The 26,271-nt window shown below is 38.1% G+C and overlaps 3 protein-coding genes across 3 annotated transcripts in view; 2 read left to right on the forward strand and 1 right to left on the reverse strand.

Moving 5' to 3' along the window:
- Positions 1 to 10,197, reverse strand: part of LOC122086982 (spastin) — a 19,535-nt gene extending 9,338 nt beyond the window's left edge. The window contains exons 1-10 of the mRNA XM_042655918.1: positions 10,014 to 10,197; positions 9,601 to 9,931; positions 9,419 to 9,510; positions 9,268 to 9,287; positions 5,349 to 5,577; positions 5,166 to 5,261; positions 4,899 to 5,014; positions 4,700 to 4,780; positions 4,216 to 4,339; positions 2,936 to 2,985 (exon numbers count right to left, since the gene is read on the reverse strand). Coding sequence (XP_042511852.1) covers positions 2,936 to 2,985; positions 4,216 to 4,339; positions 4,700 to 4,780; positions 4,899 to 5,014; positions 5,166 to 5,261; positions 5,349 to 5,577; positions 9,268 to 9,287; positions 9,419 to 9,510; positions 9,601 to 9,929 — 1,137 coding nt within the window. The 5' untranslated portion in view covers positions 9,930 to 9,931; positions 10,014 to 10,197. The remainder of the gene's footprint in view (positions 1 to 2,935; positions 2,986 to 4,215; positions 4,340 to 4,699; positions 4,781 to 4,898; positions 5,015 to 5,165; positions 5,262 to 5,348; positions 5,578 to 9,267; positions 9,288 to 9,418; positions 9,511 to 9,600; positions 9,932 to 10,013) is intronic.
- A 2,342-nt stretch (positions 10,198 to 12,539) lies between these two features.
- LOC122086539 (pentatricopeptide repeat-containing protein At5g66520-like) lies at positions 12,540 to 15,407 on the forward strand. The gene has a single exon (XM_042655439.1). It carries the CDS (start codon positions 12,621 to 12,623, stop codon positions 14,319 to 14,321), a length of 1,701 nt encoding a protein of 566 aa, XP_042511373.1. The 5' UTR covers positions 12,540 to 12,620; the 3' UTR covers positions 14,322 to 15,407.
- Positions 15,408 to 16,591: 1,184 nt separating this feature from the next.
- Positions 16,592 to 18,479, forward strand: LOC122086541 (2-methylene-furan-3-one reductase-like). Its single transcript, XM_042655441.1, has 3 exons — positions 16,592 to 17,142; positions 17,305 to 17,791; positions 17,881 to 18,479. Exons 1-3 carry the CDS (start codon positions 16,945 to 16,947, stop codon positions 18,150 to 18,152), a joined length of 957 nt encoding a protein of 318 aa, XP_042511375.1. The 5' UTR covers positions 16,592 to 16,944; the 3' UTR covers positions 18,153 to 18,479.
- The last annotated feature ends 7,792 nt before the right edge of the window (positions 18,480 to 26,271 follow it).

A 26,271-nucleotide genomic window follows, 5' to 3' on the forward strand; every position in this document is an offset into this window, starting at 1 on the left:
GAAAAATTTGTTCCCCTTAATTATGAAAAGGTAATGTTTCATAAATTACTTAACTTGCAACAAGGGAACAAAGATGTGGATTCTTATACCCTCGAATTCCACAAACTGTCTTCAAGGTGTCGACTTCAGGAAACAGACCAGCAACGGATGATGCGATATATCAGTGGGTTAAGTACTGAGATTCGACTTGAGTTGGCTAACACTGATTTCAGGTCTGTTGATGTGGCAGCGGCTCATGCCAAGACAGCTGAAGAGAAGTCCATTTATTGGAAGGGTATGCTCAAGACTTCTTCAGTTTATAGACCTCCACCGCGTATGGAGGAAAAGAAGCCTGAAGCTAGCAGAGTTGAAGAAAAAAGGTCAGAGTTCAACAAGAATAGTGTTGGGGTGAAGAATATTATATGCCATAGTTGTGGCGAGAAGGGTCACTATTCTAACAAGTGTCCCAAGAGGACTCGTTCTGTGAACGTAGCAGAGAAGCAGCCAACAGAGAAGAGTGAAGATGAATCTCATTTATATCCTTATCCCCTCGAGGACAATGATATTATCAATGATGAAGATGAGGATGTAAAAGCTCATTCAGCTAGCCTTTCATCTTTTTCGAATAGACTAGTTGATAAGGCTCCTCTCTTCAGACAGAAGGGTACTCTCCTGCACGGCTCCGACCCTATTGATGTTCATGCAATTGTTGATACTGGGGCAGAAGCAAATTTTATATCTGCTGAATTTGTTCGAGCACACAACCTTCCACAGAAGCAGTTTTTCAAGAAGATTCACGTGCGAGGTTTTGGACCCACAGCTCGAGAAGAGGCCACTGCAGTTGTTCGAGTACATCTACAGTTTGGGCCACTACAGTACCATGTCACCTGCTTGGTCACCTCATTGGCGCACTGCGACATTCTTCTAGGGCGACCTTGGCAGCAACATGCAGGCATTCTCTATGATGGCGCACGGAACACTATAAAGGTGAAGCAAGGAGGTCGTATGTACTTAATGAGGCCACATGCATTATCAGACATGCCACGACGTCGACTGACTCCTGCTCCGGTGACACTTCAACCTACTCTCCCTCCTCTTGGAGTTATGCTCCCTTCTGTTTCGAGATATGTGCCACCTCATCGGCGAGCGATTTACAAGGGAATCTTAGGAGCACGACCTAACTCGACGGAGTCGAGTTCTTTTAAGACCGGAAGAGTTGATGCAGATTAATTACCAAAATAGGCTTGTTTTATTAGGAATAAGCCTAGGGTTGGGTTCCATACATGTTAGGCTTTTGATCCCATGTGTTTTGAGTGTAATAGACCACTTTTATGGGTCTAAAAAGGGGGCTTTAAGATTGAGTACGGGATTATTAGTTAGTTTCCATTTTCATTAGTTTCCTTTCTAGTTGGGCTTGATTTGAGTTATATTTGTTTCCTTATGAGTCAAGTTATTAATTGAGTCAAGTCCTTAGTTGTTAGTTTCCTTTTTCAACTAGTTTCTAATTTCAGTTAGTTTCTAATTTCAGTTTTTAGTAGCTATTGTATTAGGAGAATATTTGGTTTCCTTTTTTAGGAACCTTCTATTTTGTAATTCCCTCCCCCATTAACATTATAAATAAAGAAGAGGAGGCTCCTAAAGGCCTAGATGATTTTGATAAAAAAATTAATGGTTGTTGCTATTGTCTTCTACATGGAGATTTGTCTTGTGTTTGATCAAGGCTGATGGAATTGGTGTTTGATCCAATTGACTCTCAGCGTGTGAAGCATAAGAGGTCCTCTTCCTTAACTCATCTTCTTCTTCTCTCAACCACACAAAGTGTTATTGATCTGCTCAAGTTCTTACAGGTATTAAATTCAGTTTTCCTTCTCAGTTCTGCCCAGAAAATTGCATACTCTGTTAGCAATTTTCAGAACCTGCGTAGACCTAATTCATCATTCCATTAGTCCCCTTATTATCTGCTTCTATTCTGATTTCTGACACCCTATAATCTGAGATTGATATTCTTAATCTCAGATCTGATCTCATCCTTGTTATTAATCTGTTTTGAACTATTCTGATATTTGATCTAATGTTCTCCAAGAGTATCCTGCAACATTGGGACTAGGTTGACTTGTCAATCCTAGTTCTACATTAAGACCCTTGGAAGTCACCAAAAAAGGTGGATATTTGAATTGTTCTGCAGGACTCATCTGAATTCTTGGGTCACAAAATTATGTGGTGCTTATGTAAAAGGGAGTACCCAGCGCACGAGGCTCCCACCACTACAGAGTCTGGGGAGGGTCATAATGTACACATTACACCCCATGTCAGGAGAAGCTGTTTTTCGACTCGAACCCATGACCACTAGGTCACAATGGAGCAACCTTCCCGTTGCACAGAGGTCTGCTCTCTTGTGTGGTACTTTATGTATAAGAAATAAAAGAACCATCCTGCAATTTCCCCTCTTTGAATTTAGAATTTTCATCATCAAGTTTGGTTATGGCATTCATATTAGCTTTTTCCATTCTTCCCTTCCCCTTGTAATTCTAACATTCATTTGTGAGTTTATTGGAATTAGTGAATAACTGGGGAATTCTCCATATTCAAAGATGCAGTAGGAGAGAAATTCAAGCATGGAATCAACCAGAATATAGCCTATCCCAGCTTAGACGATGATGACGATAATAATGGGATAAGAATAGGGAAGAAGAACAATGACATTCAACTTTTGTCATATGCAACTTTGAGCCAAGCATCTCAAATGAAAGATCGAAATAAAAATCTTGTGACTCTCATTGCATCTAAAGAGGAAAATAACTAAATTAGCATTGACGCATCACAGTAATTCATTTGATTAAGAATACTGCACCAACAACACTAGACAAACTAAGTTTAAACAATTACTTCAGAAGAAACTTTGAAAGTAAAAGATCCTAAAAAGTTTAGTGGCAAAATTATGCAGCTGCAAACTAACCAATCTCCGTAGAACTGCATCGTCCAATTCCTGTGGCTTATTAGTTGCACCTACATTGACATATTAAACAAACCTCAGATGAATTCTCATTTTGTAATTCGTAATATATGTAAACTAAAATTCCAAGATGATAGCATCAAGCACATCAATGATAATAAATAAAATAATCCAATTCGCAAAAGAAAAAAGTGGAATTCCAACTTTCACATTCCAGTCAAGTTCAGGGTTCTAAACTCTGCACTTGAGTAAAGAACGGATGCATCCCCAAGACTGCATATCATCTCTCTCTCTCCCCATCAATGTTTGATTAGATGGCCATAGCCCATTTAACCGGCTAAAATCCTTTGCACGTTATGGGTTTTTTTTTTTTTTTTTTTTGGGGGGTGGGGGGTTTGAGAATAATAGCCCTGACACTCCAAGCTTTTCTTCACACCATGCACGGCACAAGCTACTTGAGAACTATGTCTGCACTTTATAGAGCCATATAATGTTATTAATTTGAAAGGGGCACATCCACGATATTATATTTGCAGACCCATCATAGACTCCAAAAAAGTGATTTGAGTCACAAGAGATGGAGTTACATTAGGGAATAAAAAAAGGATTGAAGTTTAGTTGGGACTACTTTCCGTCTTTCCCTGAAAATCTTATAGCTTATTCTTTTGAATATTACCAGATCCACTTCCATCTCCTCCCTTCTGTATTCACTCAACATCTAACCAAGATAATGTTTCATTCGAGTCATTTTGAAGATTAGATTATTTAATATGACGATCATTTCTGGGGCCCACGCCAAAAAAAATAAAAATAAATAAATAAATGAATGCATTCAACCACATTGCTTGAAAGAATCCAAGGAGGCGACCCCTTTTTGAACTCAACACAACTAAAGATCCAGCTTGTTGAGGTGGTAAGGTCTGCATGGTTGTAACATGGACCAAGGTTCAAAAGCCACAGTACTCACAACATGTACCACCTTGTCTAGATACATGCACAGAAAAGAAAAACTAAAATTTGTACAGACAGATGTACCCAAGGCAGGGTTTTAAAACTCCTAATCGATAACTGAAATGGTCACTTCCAATTCCAATTCAATTCGGATCAGAATTGGCCTGAATCGGTCCCAAATAAACCTAGAATTGGAATATCCATGGAATATTCCCCTGTTTTTTGTGATTTAATCCAGAAATCGGGATCTGGAACCACCGATTCCGATGTGAATAGGTTGATTCACCGATTTTTGAAACCCTGATCCAAAGATTATAAGAAAATTAGCTTACCAATGACAATTACTAAATCACCAGGATTAGATGTAACCCCGTCAAACTGGACTAAGAACTCTGACTTCAACCGTCTGCTCGAGTCACTCTCATTAGCCAACCTTGTCGACATGAGACTATCAATCTGTAAAAGACAGCAGAAGACTTCTTGGAACAAAATAATCAAGAGAGAGAGGATAAGATAAATCTTGGCAAATAGTTTCAGGAAAGAAATACAAGCACAAGACATTAAAATAGGATGAGTAAAAGAGCAACCATATATTATCACTAGCAGTTATCCATTATCAGTACTCAAAACAAAGCAAAGTAGCAATTCTATTTCTTGTCCTTACTAGTAGAAAAAGTAAAACATAGTTCGGCATCTAAGTTATAAATCAATTAAGAACATAAGCAGCATTCCAAAAGGAGGGAAAAGAATAAACACAACTATAGTAGGTGTAGCAAAATTGGCCATAAAAGGGAGTTCAGAGAGTCAGTTGCATACTTCATCAATGAAAATTACGGATGGCTGCCTGGAAGTAGCAACCATAAAAAGAGTGCGGACAAGCTTTTCTGCCTCTCCCACCTGTTTCAGCACCCAAAGATCAGTCAATCTTACTGGACAACCTTTTCAGTGAGAGAAACATGAACAACATTCCACATCATTAATTGCGGGAGAGAAGTATATATAGGTAAGGGCTTACCCACTTTGATGTGAGAGAGGATGCAGAAACACTAAAAAATGTTGCATCTGACTCCGAAGCAACAGCTTTAGCAAGCATGGTCTTCCCATTACCAGGTGGACCAAAGAGAAGAAGCCCTAAGAAACAACATAGAAAACTTTTTCTATTAACTAGTTGGCTTTTGGTGCTACATTAGAATTTCATCAGAAGGTGCCCATAGTATCTAATTTACCAAAAACAACTAAAAATAGAAATTCATTGGAAGGTGAAAGACTTGTGAAGAATCACCTCTAGCTGGCCTGCGTAGACCAGTGAACAGGTCTCTTCTCTTAGTTGGTAAGATAACCATCTCCATCAAAGTTTGTTTTGCCTTCTCAAGACCAGCTGCCATGAATTGGTTTCATAAGTTTATAATAATTCAAAAATGTAAACAGAGGTAAAAGTAAGGGCTTAAAAGTTATACTCTCTTACCGATGTCTTCCCACTTAACAGAAGGACTTCTATCCACTATCGCAGTATTTATCATTTCAACCAGCTTTGCATCATCGCCTTTCCTAAGTTCTTGAATGGGTTTTGAGCTTCCAACATTATTTGTCTGGTTGTTCACTACAGAATTGTTTCTACTGGAGAAAGAAGGTTTTTTTAATACATCTTTCCGAGTACTGGATGCTGCTGATGAACCTGTTGGCATTGAAGTAGCCTGCAGAAGAGAGACTGATCAAAATCAAGTACAGAAAAGAATCAGAATGGGGGAAAAAATAAGCAACCCTGGTTAGGCATAGCAATGTAAGAGTTAGTATATCAAGAAGCAGTTTAAACAAGTCCTAACACAATTTCAAGTTTGGAAGGCCACTCATGACAGGACTTGACAAAAAAATGGGGATAACGCAGTTAAATCTTCCTTCCTGGGTCTGATTGGTACACAGCACCCTCTTTCAGATGAATAGCCTAAATTGGTTAGAAACTCTGAAATATCTCCAAGGTGGCCTTCTTGATGTAGGGCACTATGCTTGACAATATTCTGTTTGTTCATCAATAGATTGACAAAAAGATCCTCCTCACTAATGAATTCTTAAGCTATAAGGGCAGTCACTTAGGTGATTCATAAGTCATCCCCTCCCTTTAATGTAAGATTTGGTCACAAGTGATCCTAACCCAGGCAAGATCTGAAATTCTGGCTGAATAGAAAAGATCCAATAGGCTTGGTTCTAGCTCTCAAACACCTCTCACAGCAAACAAATAAAAGGAAAATAAAAAAAGAAAGAGAATTCGATGGAGGGTTGAGAAGGGGGAAGAAGAACTAGTGAATGGGCATCTCACCCAACTACATCTCACAATACAACAGCATAAACCATCTTTTTTTTTTTTTTCATTAATAAATGCATATCCATGTTGTAGCCCCTTATAAACTTATATAGAAGACTCAAAACTAACTCAAACCCTAGAAAGGAAAGGCCTAACTTAATCCCTAATTAATTGGGAAACCTAGACTGACTAGGAAACTAAAATAACAAAGGAAATAGACTCAAAACAAGACTTTAACTAAACTAATGAATTAAATCTCGTTTTCCTACTTTCTACCCATATTTTAGGCCCATTAAAGTGGTCAATTACAAAGAAAACCCATGGGATCAAAGACCCAACACATACATAACCCAACCTAAAGCTTATTTGCAATAAAATAAGCCCATTAAGTGACTTATCTACATCAATTCGCCTCTCTTAGAAAAATTCGTCCTCGAATTTTGTAGTGTGTGAGGGTGATTATAGCATGATGCACAAGCCGTAGAAAAATTCATGTAGCTCTTGATAATAAGGATGTAGTCTAGAATGTGAGGAACTTGATCTTCAAGATACTTTAATGGAATAACGAACTCCACATGCTCAGCTTTAACAACCTCAAATGTATCCACGGGATCATCCACATGAACACCTTCAACCACTGTGTTCTTGACCTCCACAATTTCAATCTCAAGCTCTTTAGGATCTTCCTCTTAGCTGTTCACAGTCATCACAGTTGTTGTAGTGTAAAGTTCCTCAATCTCAATCTCATTGTCCATTATAGCAACCTTGTTGCTTTCAAATTCTTCCACATGAGTCTCGTTGATGGGAACATCAATGACTAGCTTTTCCTTGACAATAGGAATTACTGGAATTTCTTTAACACTATCCTCAAATTTTGTCTCTAATTCATTGGTTAGAGATGCCTTCTCTTGTTACTCCTTTGCAATATGTTGCAGCATAATGGCCACGTGGTCAAACAAGTCCTTCATGCTCTTGTCACATGTGAGTGGCTTTTGGGGTGTAATTGGAGGGAACTTTAATAGAAGGAAGTATATACTTCGTTCACGTTTAAATAGGTACATGTCTACCATCTCATACTGCATCTCGTCCCAAGTTCTAGGCTCATGCCCTTGAGCTTGAAATTTTCTTTCACGGACTCTCTATTGTATTCGAACACAATCACTCATTTGGGAGCAAATGTATTGAAGTCATTGAGCCTCTGTCAAGTTGTAGTTGTCAAAGTACACATCTAATCCATACATCGATTCAAGAAATATGTGTGAAGAAAGTTTCTCACGAAATTCATGTGGCTCCATCTTTAGTCTGGCTAGGCTCTGATACCAAATAATGTAAAACTAGAATCACAAGTGATCCTAATCCTAAGCAGTATCTGAAATTCTGACCGAATAGTCCTCCAATAGGCTTGGTTCTAGCTCTTAAACACTCTCTCACAGCAAACAAATAAAAGGAAAATAAGAAAAGAAAGAATTCGATGGAGGGTTGAGAAGGGAAAGAAGAACTAGTGAATGGACAATCTCACCCCTCAGCTTTAGGCATCTCACCCAACTGCATCCCACAGCACAACAACATAAGCCATCTTCTTTTTTTTTTCATTAATATATCCATAGTCCATGTTGTAGCCTCTTATAAACTTATATAGAAGACCCAAAACTGACTCAAACCCTAAAAAAGAAAGGCCTAACCAATCCCTAACTAATTGGAAAACCTAAATTGACTAGGAAACTGAAATAACAAAGGAAATAGACTCAAACAAGACTCTAACTAAATTAATGAATTAAATCCCGTTTTTCTACTTTCTACGCATATTTTAGGCCCCATTAAAGTGGTCCATTACAAAGAAAACCCATGGGATTAAAGGCCCAACACATACATAATCCAACCTAAGGCTTATTTGCAATAAAATGAGCCCATTAAGTGACTTATCTACATCACCCTTGTTGCAAATTTAGTGACAAATTGGTGTTGGGCATTTTGAAACCAATAAAACTAAACCTTTATGGGTGGGTTGCTGCAACCAATTCTTTTGAGTATTTAAATTAGAAAAAAAAAAAAAAAATCTGTGAATAATCCACTATTGCTTACTTGAAAATTCACAAGAAATGTGTTAAATTATTATCGATCGGCCAATGTCCTCGTCCCCCTATATTCTCTCCTTCTATGCATTTCTCTCATACCCAACCAATACGAAACTTGCCTATGCTATCTCTCTCTCTCTCTCTCTCTCTCTCTCTCTCTCTCTCTCTCTCTCTAATACGTCTCTCCTTGGCCAAAGCCCTCTCCCCCCTAACCCCCATATTGTCTATCCCTCTGTAGAGACCATCATGAACAGCATCATAGAGACCATAAAGCTCTAGAATATATACACATGAGAATGTTTGAGAAAAGAAGAGATTGCATATCAGCTAACAGCAGATGTTGACTTGAATAGAGTGGAATGGCATGATCAGATTGTGTAGCCAAGCCCGACCCAAATTAACTTGGATAAGGCATAAGATGAGATAGAATCAAATCCAAATTCTTAGCGCACACAACTGCATTTCTCAACAAATGTTTAAAGAGTTTCTTAAATGATAAGAACAAAATGCAGCATTTTCGGAATTTAAGCAAGGTGACCACCAAATGGCTTGTGTTAAAATGAATTAAAAGTAGATAAAAAGCACTTTTAATTTGTTTCAAGTTTGACCTGGACTTCAAATACAAATGAAGGTTCCCATCGTTACACTGAGAATTCTGACAATTCAACTATCCTTTATTTGCAGTAAAGGCATTTGAAACTCCAAAAGAAAACCTTTTTTTTTTTTCTTTTTTTTTTTTGGGGGGGGGGGGGGGGGGGGGGGAGGGAGAGGGGTTTGGGTGTTATTGGTCTCACGGCATTTTTAAGAGATAGATAGATGATGATCTTTTCCAGTAACAATATAGATGAGTTTAACAGCTGTGACCAATTTCAGCACGACATTATCTTCTGATATGAGGTAAGCTAATATCTTCAAATAACCCACAAACAAAATAGATATCTAGTTTCTGAAGCGACATGCACCACTTGAAGATGTACATACACTTACAGTTCAGTCACACCAGTCCATACCTTGTTCGCTGTCACGCCAACTGGAACAACAATCCAAGGGAAGAAGGAGAAAAAGAGCCAACAAAACGAAATGCAGTCAGTCTCCTAGGCACAAATTAAGTAGGAAAAAAAAGAAAAACGAGGAGGCCATGGTGAGGCATAACATTTAAACCTGCCCGGCGATCTAAGACTTGTAATCTGTCAGAAACTTGCCCCTGCCATTTCGATATCTTTTGATGATAAGAATTTACCTTCTCTCGTTCACTGTTAGCCACCAAAACAGACCCAGATTAACAAGTAACAATAGATAAATTAGAAGATGAAATAGGTTTCCAGTTTGTTCCAGAGCTTTACCGGGGGGAGATATAGGAAGGTGCTCTTGTGGAATTGGCTTCGAGTAAAATTCTTTGGGCATTCTTATAATGAAGAATTGCATCATCAACCAAACCCCACTCTTCGGCTCTAACGGCCTTGGCGATCTCCTCCTTGGCCAAATCGAAGTAACCCTTCAGCTTATAAGCGATCCTTTCGTTTGAAACGGAAGGCTCAGAAACACCTTCCATGGTTCTATTGCGATTCTTGGCAGTATCAACAGGTGATGATGGGTATGTTTGTTCATCAGTAGGGCTTAAACCAGAGAAGATACCCCCAAGAGAATCAACTAGTCCTTTCAAGAAACTCATCCCTGTTAAGACAAATGATTAGAAATTTAGAATAAAATTATAATTATATTTGGGAATTTGAAAGAAGAAAAGTAAAATCAATACAGGATATATGTTACTGGTGTTGAATTAAGTTCATCATGGAATCAATTCCTGCTCGACTGTCAAAGATCGAAAAGCAGTAAAGGTCCGGGACTCCGAATCTCCAAGGGCTCTTCGTGTACGTAGGCAGTCTTCCTTGGGTGGGTTCTCGCTTCTCGGTCACGCCGCGCATACTCCTTTTTTATTTTCTAACGTCCAACTTTACCAACGTACCCTTATTTCTTGCATTCTTACCCGTTTTAAGTTGTCCCCTACACGTAATTGGGGGAAAAAAAAAAACCCTGCGTAGGTTCATGCGGACCCGCGTTCTCATCAGTGTGTCCAATACACATCGGACGGCTGGGAACACCTAAACATGCATCACTAGCCGTCAAATATGCATTAAGCACTTGAGAGGATTTGGTTTCGTTTTTAGCTTATACCTTAGTTGCCAATTTTTATCCCACTTAATGCCATTTAAGAGAATAAATATATTTATAGGAACAAGTGTTGGGACATAAGGTGCTGGGAACACAGATACGCCATAGGGAGAGGGTGTCGATCAAGGTTTTAAAACTACGTTACAAATGAAGCCTCAGTGGAAGCAAATAGGGGGCTCTACAAGAGTCTTTTGTTGATCATGACCCTTGTTTTAAGTGTTATGCTTATTGATGGGTGGGATTCCATCTTAGATAAACTTCTCAACTGGGCAAAATCTGATCCTCGAACTCCCTATCTATATCAATTCTCTAATTGGTTATGATAAATAACTCAAAGAATGGAGCTACGTTTGGTATTGTTTTGTGTTAAAAACGGAATTTTTAGTTTTTATGTCAAAATATCTTCTTTTTTTTTTTTTTTTGGAATGACGAAACTACCTTTCATCGCTTTGTAAATTCTCATCTTTTTTCCTTTTTTATCCCATTTTTTGTTCCAAAAAAACTGAAACACACCACAAATGCACCAAACGCTTTATTCTATTTTTTCATTATATGGAAGGAAAAAACTTCAGAAACGTTTTCTTATAACGTTACCAAACGCAGCCTGATTTAATATTTCGGAAGAAAAAACACTATCTGCTTAAGTGTATTTACACCTATACACAACATGTGTAGAAATATCATGTTACCCACACACTATAGGTGAAGTAATTGAAAGACATGGGATGACAGGAATAGCTCATGGGAATAAGGGTATCATTTAAACTTTTTTGCCTTCACTAGATATGCTATTTTTTTTAGGGGGGTGGGGTAAAGACACAAAAATATGCCTTAAAAGATGGAAGACCTTCTACCCCCACAAAAAAGGGATGAAAGAATGCTACTTGATAACATGTACTTGTGCTAACACACAATGGGTGCAAAAAGATTACGTTGAAGATGCTCACGGACTCCTCCCATTGGCCAAGGGGGTTGGTGTGTACATGTGGAAAGCAATTTTTTTTTTGTTATAGGAAAAGGAAGAGATTCATTAGATCAAAATATTAAGTGCATCAATGCCGATGCTTGAGATGCTAAAGTGGGATTTTCATTCATAACCTTATGCGCTAAATGTGCCATAAACAGGACCACATTGGTGTTAAACCTGAGCCAAAAAAGTAGTGTAGAAAAAGATGAGATGCATTCAAAAAAGGAGACACTGTGCTCCAAGGTCACAAAGTGGTCCTATGGTAAAAAAAAAAGTGTTTCTAATAAGGGTATCAATTGGGGATCGAAATTGATATTGAGCCAAATTAACTGAGTCGAACCGAACCAAATTAATTCGGTTCAAATTCGATTTGAGTATGTGAGTATGCTCCTTGATTCGGTTTGGTTTTAGATGTAAGAACCTTCTGTTGGAACCGAAACCAAACCAAATTGTCTTAAAACCAAAAAAAAAGAAAAAACCCTAGTATAGTAGCATCGTTAAGACTCAAGTTGAATTTTTTCAATATTCAATTTTGAAAATTCAACAGTTTTTTTTTTTTTTGTAGGTGGCAAGTGTTTTTTGCAATTTATATCATATATTTCATGCTAAGATAATTTTGGAGTTAGCAATGGCCATAAGGCCCATAACTTGAGCCTATTACGGCCTTTGGTCCATCACAATCATGGTTCAAAAGTAGAATCATTTTCATAATCGAATTAAAACTGAAATATAAAATCGAATTAAAATTGCAAATTAGAACCAAATTGGAATCAAAACCGAACCAAGTCGAATTGAATTGGCTTGAGTATCTAAATATGGAACGGAGTCTATTCTCGGTTTAGTTATGATCCACCTTATCATCATTTGAAATCGAACCGAATAACCAAAACCGAACCAATAGACACCCTTGATTTCTACTTCCGTGAATTGCTCCAAACTTCGTTGATGTTTCACTTGTTCGATTCAGCATGCTTTAGCTCAAGTAGATAACCCCACAGGATGGCTTTAGTAAGTCTCCTGTCATAAAGTAATTAGCCGTGAATGGGACACATTTTCCACAAATATACAATTTACCTAATTGAAATTATTTTCAGAAATTTTTGAATAAGTAGCACAAATCATAATGTCAATAGGTATGTTTCAACCCATTAGGATTTAGGTGTCGTTCACGAATGAATGTAGGACAGATATTTGAGGAGCCGAGAATAAAGGGAAAGTACTCCGATGCAAGGGAAGATTGAATTGCAACGGTTGAAACGTTTGCGACTGTTGCAACAGTTGCAACGGTTCAATTCGAGGAACTCACTCTTGCGCTTCATCGACGAATGCAAGAACATGAGAGAGCTCAAACAAATCCATTCTCAGATCATAACCTCTCCCACTTTACGCAGATACGACCACTACATCCTCCTCGATCGACTCATCTTCTTCTGTGCCTTCTCTGAATTCGGTTCTTTCAATTACGCCACCCATGTCTTTTACAGCATTGACTCTCCAAATTTTTTCATTTACAACACCATGATCAGAGCCTATACATCTAAGTCTGACTCCAAGAGGTACATCGAAACCTCTTCATACCAATCCCTCCCCCTGTACAAGCAAATGCTCATTAATGGATTCAGACCCGGCAACCAGACTTTCACCTTCCTAATCAAGGAATGTACAACCCATCTCGATGCTAAATTGGGCCGAAGTGTATACGCTCATGTCATTAGAATGGGATTCAGTAACGACCCATTCATTCAAAACTCAATGATCAATCTATATGCCTCGTGCGGGTTTTTGGTTTGCGCACGGTGTCTGTTCAACGAAATGACTGTACGAGATATTATTTCTTGGAATTCAATTATCACTGGGTACTTGAGAAATGGGTTTCTCGACTTGGCATTGGATATGTTCAGAAGGATTGAGGAGAAAAATGTAATTACTTGGAACTCAATGATTACAGGGTTAGCTCAAGGTGGTCGGCCCAAGGAGGCCCTGGAGTTATTCCATGAAATGCAGATTTTGGGTAATGATGTAGTTAAACCTGACAAGATATCGATAGCTAGTGTTGTTTCGGCTTGTGCTGCTCTTGGTGCTCTGGATCAAGGGGAATGGGTGCATAGTTATTTGGAAAGAAGTGGGTTAGAGTTTGATATGGTAATTGGTACCTCACTGGTTGACATGTATGGGAAATGCGGATGTGTGGAGAGAGCAGTTGAGGTTTTTAAGAATATGCCTCATAAGGATGTCTTCGCATGGACAGCTATCATTTCAGTGCTTGCTTTTCATGGGCTTGCAGAACCGGCTTTCAATCATTTTGAAGAGATGAGAATACAGGGGACAAAGCCAACCCCGGTGACATTTGTGGCACTGCTGTCTGCTTGTGCTCATTCTGGTCTAGTAGATAAAGCCTATCACTATTTCAATATGATGAGACAGGTTTACTCCATTGAGCCGCAGGTTCACCATTATGCTTGCATGGTTGATACACTTGGTCGAACTGGACACCTTGAAGAAGCAGAGAATCTTATTAGAAATATGCCATTGGAGCCTGATGTTTTTGTTTGGGGTGCATTGCTTGGGGCATGCCAGATGCATGGGAATGTAGACTTGGGAGAAATGGTGGCACATTATCTCATCAAGCTGGATCCTCTTAACCATGCTTATTACATGACCTTGTTGGACATATATGCCAAAACCAATAGATTTGATGACGTGAAGAGAATTAGGACCTTTTTGAAAGCGAAAGGGATTAAAAAGCCAGTGCCTGGCTGTAGTATTATTGAAATTGACGGAGTAGTTCAAGCCTTCTCAGTGCAAGGGTCGCTGGAAGTCATGATGGAGGAGATACAGATGGTTTTAGATGGAGTTTACTCTGAGATGTGCGTGATTGGAAACTTACATGATATTAGTCAAGAATTAGTGGACACTGAGACATAAAGTTGGTGAGGATCTCTTTGGCAGTTTGAGAATATCAGTTTCCATTGACATATTCCTAGCCAGATTTATTAGAAGAAAAAAGAAGTTGTGGATATTTATTCAATAGAGAACCCCTGGGCGTAGCCACGAAATTCTCAGCTGTAGATTTTGGGAACAGCATCATGGTAACAAACTCACCAAGGTGTGGTGGAATTGCAATGTCCTCGCCAACTTCAAGAATGAAGGTACTTGGATAGATATGGAGGGAATATATGCCTATATAGGTAGATCCTTGGAGATATTTTGTCCTTGAAGATTCTAGGATAGTATGTCTCCTTCTGGAAGATCCAAGGAGTTTTCATTCGTTTACATTTGTTTACATCTTTGTGCAATCACTACCAACGCAATGTAATTCAATCATGGAAGTTTAATTGGAACTCCAAGCTCCCCAAAAAGATTAAAAGCTTTTCCCTGGCAAACATGCTCTCTGGCCTATCATATGTCTGTGACCAACTCCCCTTCACGATGGTTTTGTGGTGCAGATGCCAAAACGGCTGAGAACACAACCATTTTGAATTTCCAGATCTGGATGGTCACACCATTCCCCATCGGCCCATTTCCTTCCTCACCCCCTCCTCCATTGCATGAATGGATCCAACAGTGGAGTGTCATTGCTAAGTTGTCTTCCAACAGAAAGAACTTTCGAAATTCTTGGTCTTAGTTGCTGGGAGATCTGGCTCTTTGGAGGAAAATGTCTGCCTTGGCTCTGCCTGCTTTGGCAATGGGTTACACTGCAAATTTGCACTCTCCTCACCCATTTCTTGGATATCTACTCAATATAACTCTTGGAATCTGATCATCTGGGAAATGGGAGGTTGATTCAGACTGTAGACGAACAGCAATTTTTTTTCTGATTGCCTTGAAGCTTTTAGAGCCATTAACAATCCTGAGGCTCTCACACTCTCTCAATAGTTGCTGTCAATTGTAAAGGCTATCCAGAACCTGGCCACGTCCTTGCTGAGAACATGCTTCATCTATCACCCCTGCATGTTCAATGTCTCTGCTCATGGCTTGCTAGAATAGCATGTATGTTCTCCTCTGCTGCCTCTTGACAGCCATTCTGGTTTCTACCTTTCTCCAGTATTCTATTATTTTGAGTACCAAAAAACTCATAAAGGGGGAAAAAAGAGGCTATGCAAGTATGCAACCCTTTGGCACAAGCACTTATTGTAACAGAAGCTGTAAATCTGGAATTAGCCGTTCTGGATATTGCATTTGCTCGTGACAACTGAGGGATGCATGGATATACATAGAGAAATCTCTAAGGATAGACTGGATTACATACCAATGCAGGATTCTGAAACAGTATAGGACTTGGAAAGAGCAAAGAAAACATGACAATATCTAGGTTTCAGGAATTGTAGTAAGGTGTGATTCAATTTTGATCCTCTGCAGAGCTTTGTGAGAATCACTCTTTGATCATAAAAAGGAAAAACATTTAATTGATAAGAGTTGTCTCATCTACTTTATACAACAACAAAATGTTTTCCCACTTTTAATGGGGTTTGCTACATGGATCCGCAACTGGGCAAGATATAAAGGAAAGGAAAGAAAAGGGGAAAAGAAAAATAACAACACTTCACTTCCGGGAAATTTCACTTAAATGTGATCGGTAACATAGATCTTTGCCCTCCAAAGAGCTCTGTTTGATGTCATACTAGTCTCATCTACTTTATCTATGTACATTTTTCATGTAGCAGAAAAGGCTTACAAGTGCAAAAGTTAGAACTATTTCACACAACTACCAGTCTATCAGTTGATATTACAACAATTAGTTTTCAGACATCCTCTAGCCCCAAGACTAGTAGTTGAAACTTGACAAAAATCTTTAGTCTCTCTCCGAAAATTTCCTCTCGATTCTCTATCAGTACCAAATTGTCAAAATCTTAGGTACATCTCCAATCTTTCCTTCTCAGCACCATGGAAGTGGGAATTGCACTGGGTTATGTTTCTTTTCTTTGAATGAGTTGTCTTCCTCTACAGTGGTTTAGATCTTAATTTGCCAGCTAAAAGTTAATGAAGAAAATGGAATTAAAAGATGTAAATGTGATGGAAACGATGCTTATCCTCTTGAATGAAATGTACTCCCCCCACCCATTTTTTTGGATAGGCTTCACAAGACCATTCAATCAGGCCATCCATTGGAAAAACTCTGATCTCAAGGAAGTTAGATGTCAATTGGATTGATACCATTCCACAGATAGACTCTTGACATTCATTGCTCTTAATTGTGATTGTCTAGACCTGAAATTTTCTCTCATAGATAATGTTCTAACAACTTCTATTACTTTCAATTGGACCACTCAACAACAAGGGTATTGGGAGAATGTCTTCTTCCATCATCAGTAAAGGAAAGAACAACTAGACTACTAGTCTTACCAAATATAGTAACACCATTTCTTAACACAGCTGCAACCAGTTAATTGGCCTTACCAAAATGCAAATGTCCTTTGTATGCTTATTGTGCTTTTCCTGATTAATTTTGTCTATCAGAAATACTTAAACTGTTGTGATTTACGTTAAATCTGGAACATAGAAAAGTTCCAGCATCCCTACAAAAGCTAGAGGGGGTGATGATCAATTCATGAGTCACAAAGTTGACAGAAAGATGCAGAAGGCTTGGTTGTATGAGGAATATGGTCCTTGTGAAGTCCTCAAGGTGGGAGACTTCCCTCTCCCTACTCCCCAGCATAACCAACTACTTGTCCATGTTCGTGCAGCTGCTCTGAATCCAATTGATTCCAAGAGGCGCCAACGACCCATCTTCCCCTCAGACTTCCCTGTAAGTGTTGGCCTTTCACTTTGTGTAAGTGTGCCAAGAAGTAGAGAGAGAGAGAGAGAGAGAGAGAGAGAGAGAGAGGCAAGTTTTATTCATTATAGACTATAATTGTGGACACAAATGTATCAATTAGAGTACTAATGAACAGTTTATATACTGATGCAGGTGATTCCTGGCTGTGATATGGCTGGGGTTGTAGTGGGTAAAGGCAGTGGTGTCACAAAATTTGATGTAGGTGATGAAGTTTATGGCAACATCCAGGATTTCAATGCAAAAGGACAGTTGAAGCAGCTAGGTACACTGGCACAGTATATAGCTGTGGAGGAGTCATTGGTTGCACTGAAGCCCACAAATCTGTCATTTGAAGAGGCAGCAAGCTTGCCATTGGCAGTTCAAACAGCCATAGAAGGCTTCATAGCTGCTGGTTTCAAAGAGGGACAGACTGTTTTCATAGTTGGTGGAGCTGGTGGTGTTGGAACCTTGGTTGTTCAACTGGCCAAATACTACTATGGTGCTTCTTTGGTGGCAGCAACAACAAGCACTCCAAAGGTGGATTTTGTGAAGAGCTTGGGTGCTGACATAGTCATTGACTATACAAAGACAAAATATGAAGACATTCAGGAAAAATACGATTTCCTTTACGATACAATCGGTACATATATGATTTCCTTTTGAACATCTAACTTGTTATATGATATACTTCAACTTGAATTTTTTTTTTTTTTTTTTTTTTTTTTTCAGGTGACACCAAAAATTCCTTTGTGGTAGCGAAGGATGATGCACCAATCATCGATATAACATGGCCTCCATTTCACCCCAGAGCAGTATATTCAAGCTTGACTGTCTGTGGAGACAACCTAGAGAAGCTTAGGCCATACCTAGAGAGTGGAAAGATTAAACCTGTGATTGATCCCACTGGCCCCTACAGTTTTATGGAAGTGATCAAAGCTTTCCAATATCTAGAAACTGGGAGAGCCAGAGGAAAGGTAGTCATCTCTCCATTCCCTACGTGAACTTGTCCTCCCCTGTTCCATGTGACCGTGAGAGCAACAACAATATAGCAACTGAAATGGTTCCTCAAAAGATGTTAATTCATTGATTGACAAGCTGTGGACTTGATAAAAGTCAATATCTAGGGCGGATAGATTAAAAAAAATGATATAGATGGAGAGAATGAAGGAATTAGTTAAGGTTGTGTAAGTAGCATAGACAAGAGTGAACAATAGCAAAATTGTGGTTGTGGTATTTTCACAAGCAGTTTGTGACTTCTCTATGTGAAGTTGCCCCTATTGTAAGGTACTGGTTCTGCTATAGTAATGAAGCCTGTGTATCTTATTACATATAATGGGAAAATGGTTGTGGTCACATTCTTCAAGTGTCTTTTACAGACTACTTATATCATTTAATTCCTAAATATGTGAGAACCATGAAACAATCTGAAACCCAAAAATATGAACTAGTTTGCTTTACTATGCTTGGCTAGGATGATCATGATATATTTTTTTTTCCCCATATAGTCACAAAGAGATTTAGAAGCAAAGAATTTTCATTAAGTACAGCCATAAGTTTTTAGCTTTCTTTTATGAAGGAAGGTTTGAAAAGTAAGGCTTCCTCTGGACTGGACCATGATATAGATATTATCTGAATCTTATCCAGTAAAGGAGGTCCAAATCTTATCGATGCAATGTCTCAGACGACTTGATTTTGTGTATTCATTTAGTCTTCAAAGGTTTCAACCCTGCTGATTTAAGCAAAAACAGTATCAAATCGGCTGGGGCCATTTGGGAGTTTACTATAACCAGCTAGATATTTGTAAAAGTGCTTTGAAGGTCTGATGGTAAATCAACAAGTTCAGATTGATTAAACCATAATCTTATAGGAAGTCCTATTAAGATACACTTATGAGTTTAGACTATATTTTTACAGTTGCGTTACGCCTTCTTTAATTGCTTGTGGGGTTCAAGCAAAGAGGTTTCTCAGGGCTTCCACTATTTCAAATGCATTGATACTGTGCTGCCATCCCAGTTCTTTTTGAAAACTGAAGAGGTTTCTTAATGTGTTGAGAGTATTCAATTGAGTGATGATCAGCATCAAGAGGAAACGGTTTTCTGTACAAGGATTCTATGTGAATAGCCAACCATGATCAGTTCACTACATAGCAGCTAGAGGATTGAAGGAATGAAGGGCTGTAATTAATCTGACTACATTTGCAGAGAAATAATCCAAGAACGACAGGGTTTCATAGTTTTGATTTGAAAGGATGCTGAGAGCAAGATTGAATTTTTATGGTGGCCGGCAAAGACAGTTCCACCACCCTCTTGTACTAGAAGAATTTGCACAAGGACATGGATCAACCAAATAGATATCCAACGAAAGGGCAATTGAAATTTGTGGCTTTCATTTTAATCTACCTCTTCCAATTTCCAATGGACATGGGTGGAGATAACACAGTTTCTGAGCCGACTATCCCAACCTCAACCAAGTTCCTGTCTATGGTTCTTTCCACCTCAATACCCTGTTTTATCTGTCCCTCAACGCTGCTAAGTGCTAACCCACTCTGGTTTTTCACGGCTGGAAGCTAGGGACTGGTTAATTTTTATGGATAATGCTGAGCTCAGGAATTCATCAGTCTTGTAAGGCAATTGGACCCAGTTTCTTTTCACCTTGATAATCTCTTCAATCGGATGATTGGACTGTGAAAGGATAATTTCCATCCCAAAGTCAATCTTTTTTTTTTTTGGTAAAGATCCGAAAGTCAATCACATGGCCCCTTCTGCTTCAAAAATTCATGATGTCCAATCACAGGTCAAATCATCAATAGGTGAAGAAATGCTATAGATCCGAAGAAGGACAGCTGCGGAAAAGCAGAGAGGAGAGGAAGGGTGTCGCGTGTGGAGTCTGGATTGTAGATTCCGCATATGTATCAGCATCGGTAGGTAATAGGGATCAATTCGATTGGATTTGATGTTTAAAACCCTTGCTGAGCCCTTTCTTGTTTTGTCTCATCTTCTCTGTTGAATATGGAAAAAGGTTGGGTATGCCGCCGATGTCAAGTATGCTAGCACCCATTGTGTCTATCTCTCTCTTTCCTTTTTTTGAAATGACTCTCATATCCTTCTTGAATGATACTCCATCATGTGATCCTATTGGTGCTATCCATTAGCATACTTGATATCGACGGCATACCTATCCTTCCCCTACTGAATATATACGCTCTTACTTTTTGGAATAAACTAGATTTTGGAGTGGGACTTAAATCTTCTGCGGTGAGTGGTGAGTGTCAGTGAGGATTTATTGATTGGAAGGCTTCGATATGCACCCCAACCGTCGGATCCCCACTGTCACTCACTGCCTCCTCGCAAAGAATTATTGTGCGGGAAGAGTTCTCTATTCAAGAGTGTGGCTCTTTGCACCAACATAGGGATCAATAGGGGTGTACATGAAAGCATCAATAGAGCTAGCATTTCTACCTTTTATGAGGTTATTAGGGTAGTCATTTCGCCCCCTCGATGTCTACGCGTGACCACCACAATCCTGGACATGGTCCTTCTTCCCATTAGATTTATGAAAAAAAAAATTATTTGAAAGCGTGGCCTATAGAGAGAGAGAGAGAGAGAGAGAGAAGGAGCGTTGGCTTAGGCTTTGCCCTCGAACAAAGAACCACTTATTAGATTTGAGTTCCCTATTTGACTACATTACACTCTTCTTCCACAATAGGGGCAAACATGTCATTTCATAGGAGGGAGGAGAGAGACATGAGGAGGTGTTAGCTTATGCTATACAGCTTGGCAGCTTTCTTTTCTCCCCTACAATTAATGGATGAGAGGACCTCCTAATAGTATAATTAATGTGCTACCATGTGGGCCAATGGTAGAGTGAAAATGGGATCAACCACGGAGGGTAGGATAGTCTTTTCATACAGCTTTGTGTCTAGGCATAAGGACGTGATGAGGTAGCGTTCTTTCCAATCCTCTTAATGTACATTACTATTGTCCAAGATTACATTATAGTAGTAACATATCTTAAGAGAGGGTAGTGTAATGTATACAAATTGAAATTTTATTCTCAACATAGGTTTGTGTTTGGGCAATCAATTTGAAGCCAATACATCATATACCACTTGAATATTGGATCCACTTCAATGTGAAAATGGTTATTGTGCTGTGTGGTTCTTGTGCCTAGAGTTTCAGATACAATGAAGGATTAAATGACAACCCCACCTTTCATAAAATACAAAAATTTCATCGATGTTAATTTCCTACGTGACCTAACATTATATAAGGACTACATAGCCTGGCAACGATCCCTCACCAAATAAATATGTAGAAAATTTGTGAGTAAAATAAACCTAGCGGTGAAAGTATTCAAACAATCTTATTGATCCATGAAGAATATTGGTTAGGATGGGAAGTTTATGTAATTAATCTTAGGGTTTGTACATCCGAATAAAATTCCTCATTTAGTAAGGAACTTGATTGCAGTTTTTGGGTGGTTGTTGCAGTAAATTAAAATTTATTGGCTCGTTATTTAGAAGCCCATTAGTTAGCCCATTATTAAATTAGTTTAATTGGAGGCCTAGTTACTGAAACAAATTTAGCCTCTTCAAAGAAGAGATCCTAAGGAGTCACATTAGTAGTTTCTTTGTAACACTAAAGTAATTTTGCCCTGCCTGAAGCCTAGTGTTGGAGAAAATAAAACTAAATAGAAGAGGCGCCAGCCTTCACCACCTAATTAATACTTGGATGTCTATGGGAAATCTTTTCCCTAAGAATTTATATTTTTTGTATTCATACCCAGCTAAGGATGTGAATTTGAAATTAAAACTGTGAACTATTTAGTAAATGATATGGTTTCAATTTTCAGATCAATTAATTAAATGAATTGATTCGATCTTAATCGTTTAATCTACAGTTTCAAACCAAATTAACATCGTCAAAATCAACCTGTTTAAACCTTGAGACCAAATCTTTGCATTGAATAAAACCCAATAAGATTGAATATGTGAGTACCATTATCGGCATCAACCTTGTTACCTATCAATTTCAATCTTGTATTTCCACCTAGGAAGGTAAACGTTACAGCTCATTCCCTAGCTTGGAAGGACATGTCTTTTTCTTAGGACCAATTTCTCTACACAGCGGATGTGGAGCCAGCCTATCATTGCAATGGGATGTATGTCAAACATTTCAAACTTTCAAATTTCAACTAGTATGGATTAATTAAGATCCTAAGATTTTACCAAAAAAAAATGATCCTAAGATCATGGGTTTGGGGAGTATCAAAACCGTTTGCAATGAGGCTTGGTTGGGCTCTCCCAGTCATTGGATGCTCATTGTACCTCATCGCTCGCTACAAATAATTTGGACTCCACCCATCTGTGGAAAAACTCTCCCCATTTTTTGAACACAATAGTGGCTAGTCAAACTTTATTCATGCAAAAGGTTCTAAAACATGGGATTGGTCAAGACCCAAAACCATTCCAATACTGTTTCAAAATGGTCTGAATCTCAGGCCATATTAGATAGATCTACCCATGTTTACAAGAAGAAAAGAAAATTACTATTTTACCCTTGAACAATGCATATAGAAGGGGATCAGAAAGGTCAAGATTGATGATCGATCATGAGTCTCATGGCCAATACTGACCGTTCCGTTCTATTTTTTCAGAACCATAGTCATATACGTTACAAACAAAATAGCATGATAGATGCATGATAAAGTTAAACTGTTGACTAGCTAGATCTTGACTGCGTTTGAATCCTCTACCCACATGGAGTGTCCAATGAAAGTATTCCTTCTCGACTGGTGATGTGATCCTAAAATTGATAAACCATTTCCCAGGAATGCATAACATCCCATGTGAGGTGTAGCTTTGTGACCCTTTCAGCTGTTGTCCACTTGGCACTATCTTCACCTCACGTTTTTCTAATTGTAACCCAAGGTGACACGGTTGTGCTTCCTATTATTGACTTGAGTAACTTTGTCAAAGGACGTGCGTTTGATTCTTGCTAGAAAAAGACACATTTTTACTGGTTTGGCAACCAGAAAGGGACACCCCCACCCAAAAAAAATATCTTCATGTGAGTCTGTGACCTTACAACAATGCAGTGGATGCTATCTTTTAATTTATTGAATCTTATCCACCCAAGTATCTTAGAAAATTTCAAACATTTGATTAATTTTTCATTAAAAAAAAAAAAAAGCAAAATGATTTGATTAGACTAGATTAGATTATTAAGTGGATAAAGTTTTCTATATGAGTGAAGCCATCTTCGTGCAATGATTACCATACCCTTGTGTGGGCAACACTCGCCGATCAAAAATATTGGGATATGGATCATCTATCGCACGACACAGCATGTAAAGTAAATCTAATGGCTGGGAATCCCTTGAGTTGCATGCTTATGCCTTGGGCTACGTGTCTAAGGGCTCTCAGCCCTTGGATCTATGCTCCCCTGTAGTGCATGTTACAGACGAACCCAATTCAAATATTACCCCATAATTTATTTATGGGAAAAAGAACTGTGTCAGCTTGATATAGAATATCCCAACATATGAGACCAATGGGAGGACACATAAAAGCATCTTTAGGGCATAACGCGAGTGGGGCGAGAAAATTATATGGTCTTTTCATATCCACCTATATTTAGGCATAACCTATACTAGACTACCAGTAGGGTTCTTTTTCTCCCATTATTTATTTTTAAAACAGTATTTTTGTCCATAAATAATGATGCGCATAATGATCATTGTACACCATTATATATATATATATATATATATAGCACAAGCACCTCTCGCGGACCAAAAACTTATCCCTTCATTTTTGTCAAAATCTTATAAAGATCATAGACGACGTGGTGGCGTTTCAACTCAAGGATTAGACGTCTTTCTTAGGCCAGCTCTCAAATGCGCTGACAGGGACACCACCCCAAGAGGCGTTTCCTCAACAACTGATTACTTTGTTAACAGTTCCTTCCACTGATTTCTTTGCAATCGTCAAAGTGAATCTAATGGAAATATCTTCATGTTGATTTTCAACTTTTACATTTTTTTTGGAATTGACCATTAAGGTTGTTTCCACTTCACACTTTATGTGCTACTAATTTTTTCTTATCTTGGTAAGGCAGACCTACAACTTTCGGCTTTCTAAATCTTAATAGGGAAATGAATCTGGACTTTCTTACACTATACAGTTTCAGCAAAAGAGGTAACACTGTGTCTGCCTCTCTTCTTCACTCTTGAAAAAACCCCTATATTTCACTCATCTCAGCTTTTATTGAGTCAGTAATTATCTTCACGAAAGTGGTATGCTTAACCTTTTTCCTTAAATTATACACGTTGATGTTTATTTTCTTTTCTATTTAAAAATAAAAAAATAAAAATAATGTGGATGATAACAATGGAAGGGTATCAACATGCTGGTTCAAATTATTACCATAAATATGTTTTACACCCTTGCCTTTGGTGTAAAGGTGTCATTTGTCAAATGGTCGACTCAGGTTGATATATTTTTTTTTCTTTTTTTCGGGATTTTTGTATGCATTAGGTCAAATCAAAACTAAACTGAAATTAATAGCTATTGATCCAATCAATTTTGGTCTGTTATCGACCTATTATCAGGTGGTCCCAATTTTTCATATAAATAAAATTGAATTTCTCACTTTTTTTTTCCCTTTTAGTTTTGGTTCGGAGTCTCTAGACATTCGGTTTTTTATCGGTCTTATTTGTTGGTTGGGTCATTTTGAGTAGGGATGTAAATGGATTGTCAAAATCCGAATTCGAATTGCATCCGCATTCATTTAGGCGTATCTGTATTCCGTTAAAAGGTATCCAGAATAAAATCTAAATTATCCAAAAAATAATTATTCAATTCAATTAAATAATTAATTAATGATTTTGAGGGTGAAATTTAAACAGGTTCTAAAGATCGAGGAAAAGAGTTAAAACAACTTAGAAATATGCATTAAGAGCAAATTATATTCATTAGGTGAAGGAATCTAGATTACACAAGTCATAGAGTAAATAGATAGTTGAAAATCCGAATTCGATCTGCATCCATATTCGTTTAGGAGTATTCGAATCCGATCAAAAAATATCTGGATCCAAGCACATCCGATTCGAATTCAATCCGTATCTGATCTGTTTACATCCCTAATTTTGAGGTTTTTAATGGTTTTTAAAAGCCAAATACAACACGAAACTGATAATAAGTGATCCAATTGGTTTTGATCAGTTCAGTCCGTCCGATCTCATTTTTGACACCCATGATCTGGTGGCAAAATCTCAAATTAAAGACAGTGCTGAAGAGCTGTAACTGGTCCCACCTTATGTGGGGATGTTGATTGGGGCCTGAGGGATAATGGGTGAGGGTAAGGGTAAGGGTGTCAATTTAAAATTGAAATCAAAAGTTGACATCAAAATCGGCCGTTTAAAATTTAATGAAAGTAAATCGATTTGATTTTCATTTTAAAAGTTGAAACATTTTCTCAATTTAATTTAATTTTGATTTCATGGTTAATTTCGTTGAACCAAATTGGGTTATCTATATTTATACCGAATGAGGAATCAAATAAAACTATAATTTTTTTACTATTTCAATCAATGTAGATTATAAATTTTATTCTTTTTTAATGTTTGATAAAAGTTTGGTAGATCATGACCTTAAAAAATAAGGGTCTTTTTCGTTGGTGAAGATCTAAAAAATTAAAATGTATTCTCATTCTTGGTTCGGTTGGATTTTGGTTTTCTAAGTTGTATTTTTAATCAAATCGAAATCAAATAAAATAACCAAAACTGAACCAATTGACAACCTTTGGTGAGGTTGATTAAAGATGTCAAATTTCAAGCCGATCTAGTCTGATAGATTGAAAACCAATTGGTTCCAGAGTTGAACCGAATTGAATCCTTATCAGTTTGGTTTTGGGGTAGGGTTTTATAGAATTAATAGAACTTAGAGTCAAATTGGACCGATCGAATGCACCAATGGAAATTGAATAGGGAACCAAACCCGATAACAATTGAGACCATACCGATAATAACCCAATAAGAAACCAAAAAGAAAAGAAGAAAACCTTACAGATTTCACTAGACTGGACCAGAACCTTATAATAGCCCAAATTACAAACGGAA

The sequence above is a fragment of the Macadamia integrifolia genome, chromosome 8 (genome assembly GCF_013358625.1).
Source record: "Macadamia integrifolia cultivar HAES 741 chromosome 8, SCU_Mint_v3, whole genome shotgun sequence".
Taxonomy (NCBI): Eukaryota; Viridiplantae; Streptophyta; class Magnoliopsida; order Proteales; family Proteaceae; genus Macadamia; species Macadamia integrifolia.

Coding starts and splice junctions, on each gene's coding strand:
- LOC122086539 (XM_042655439.1), top strand. CDS start 12,621: ATGCAAGGGAAGATTGAATTGCAACGGTTGAAACGTTTGCGACTGTTG.
- LOC122086541 (XM_042655441.1), top strand. CDS start 16,945: ATGAGTCACAAAGTTGACAGAAAGATGCAGAAGGCTTGGTTGTATGAG. Junction 17,143..17,304: donor TCTTCCCCTCAGACTTCCCT/GTAAGTGTTGGC, acceptor ATACTGATGCAG/GTGATTCCTGGCTGTGATAT. Junction 17,792..17,880: donor TTTCCTTTACGATACAATCG/GTACATATATGA, acceptor TTTTTTTTTCAG/GTGACACCAAAAATTCCTTT.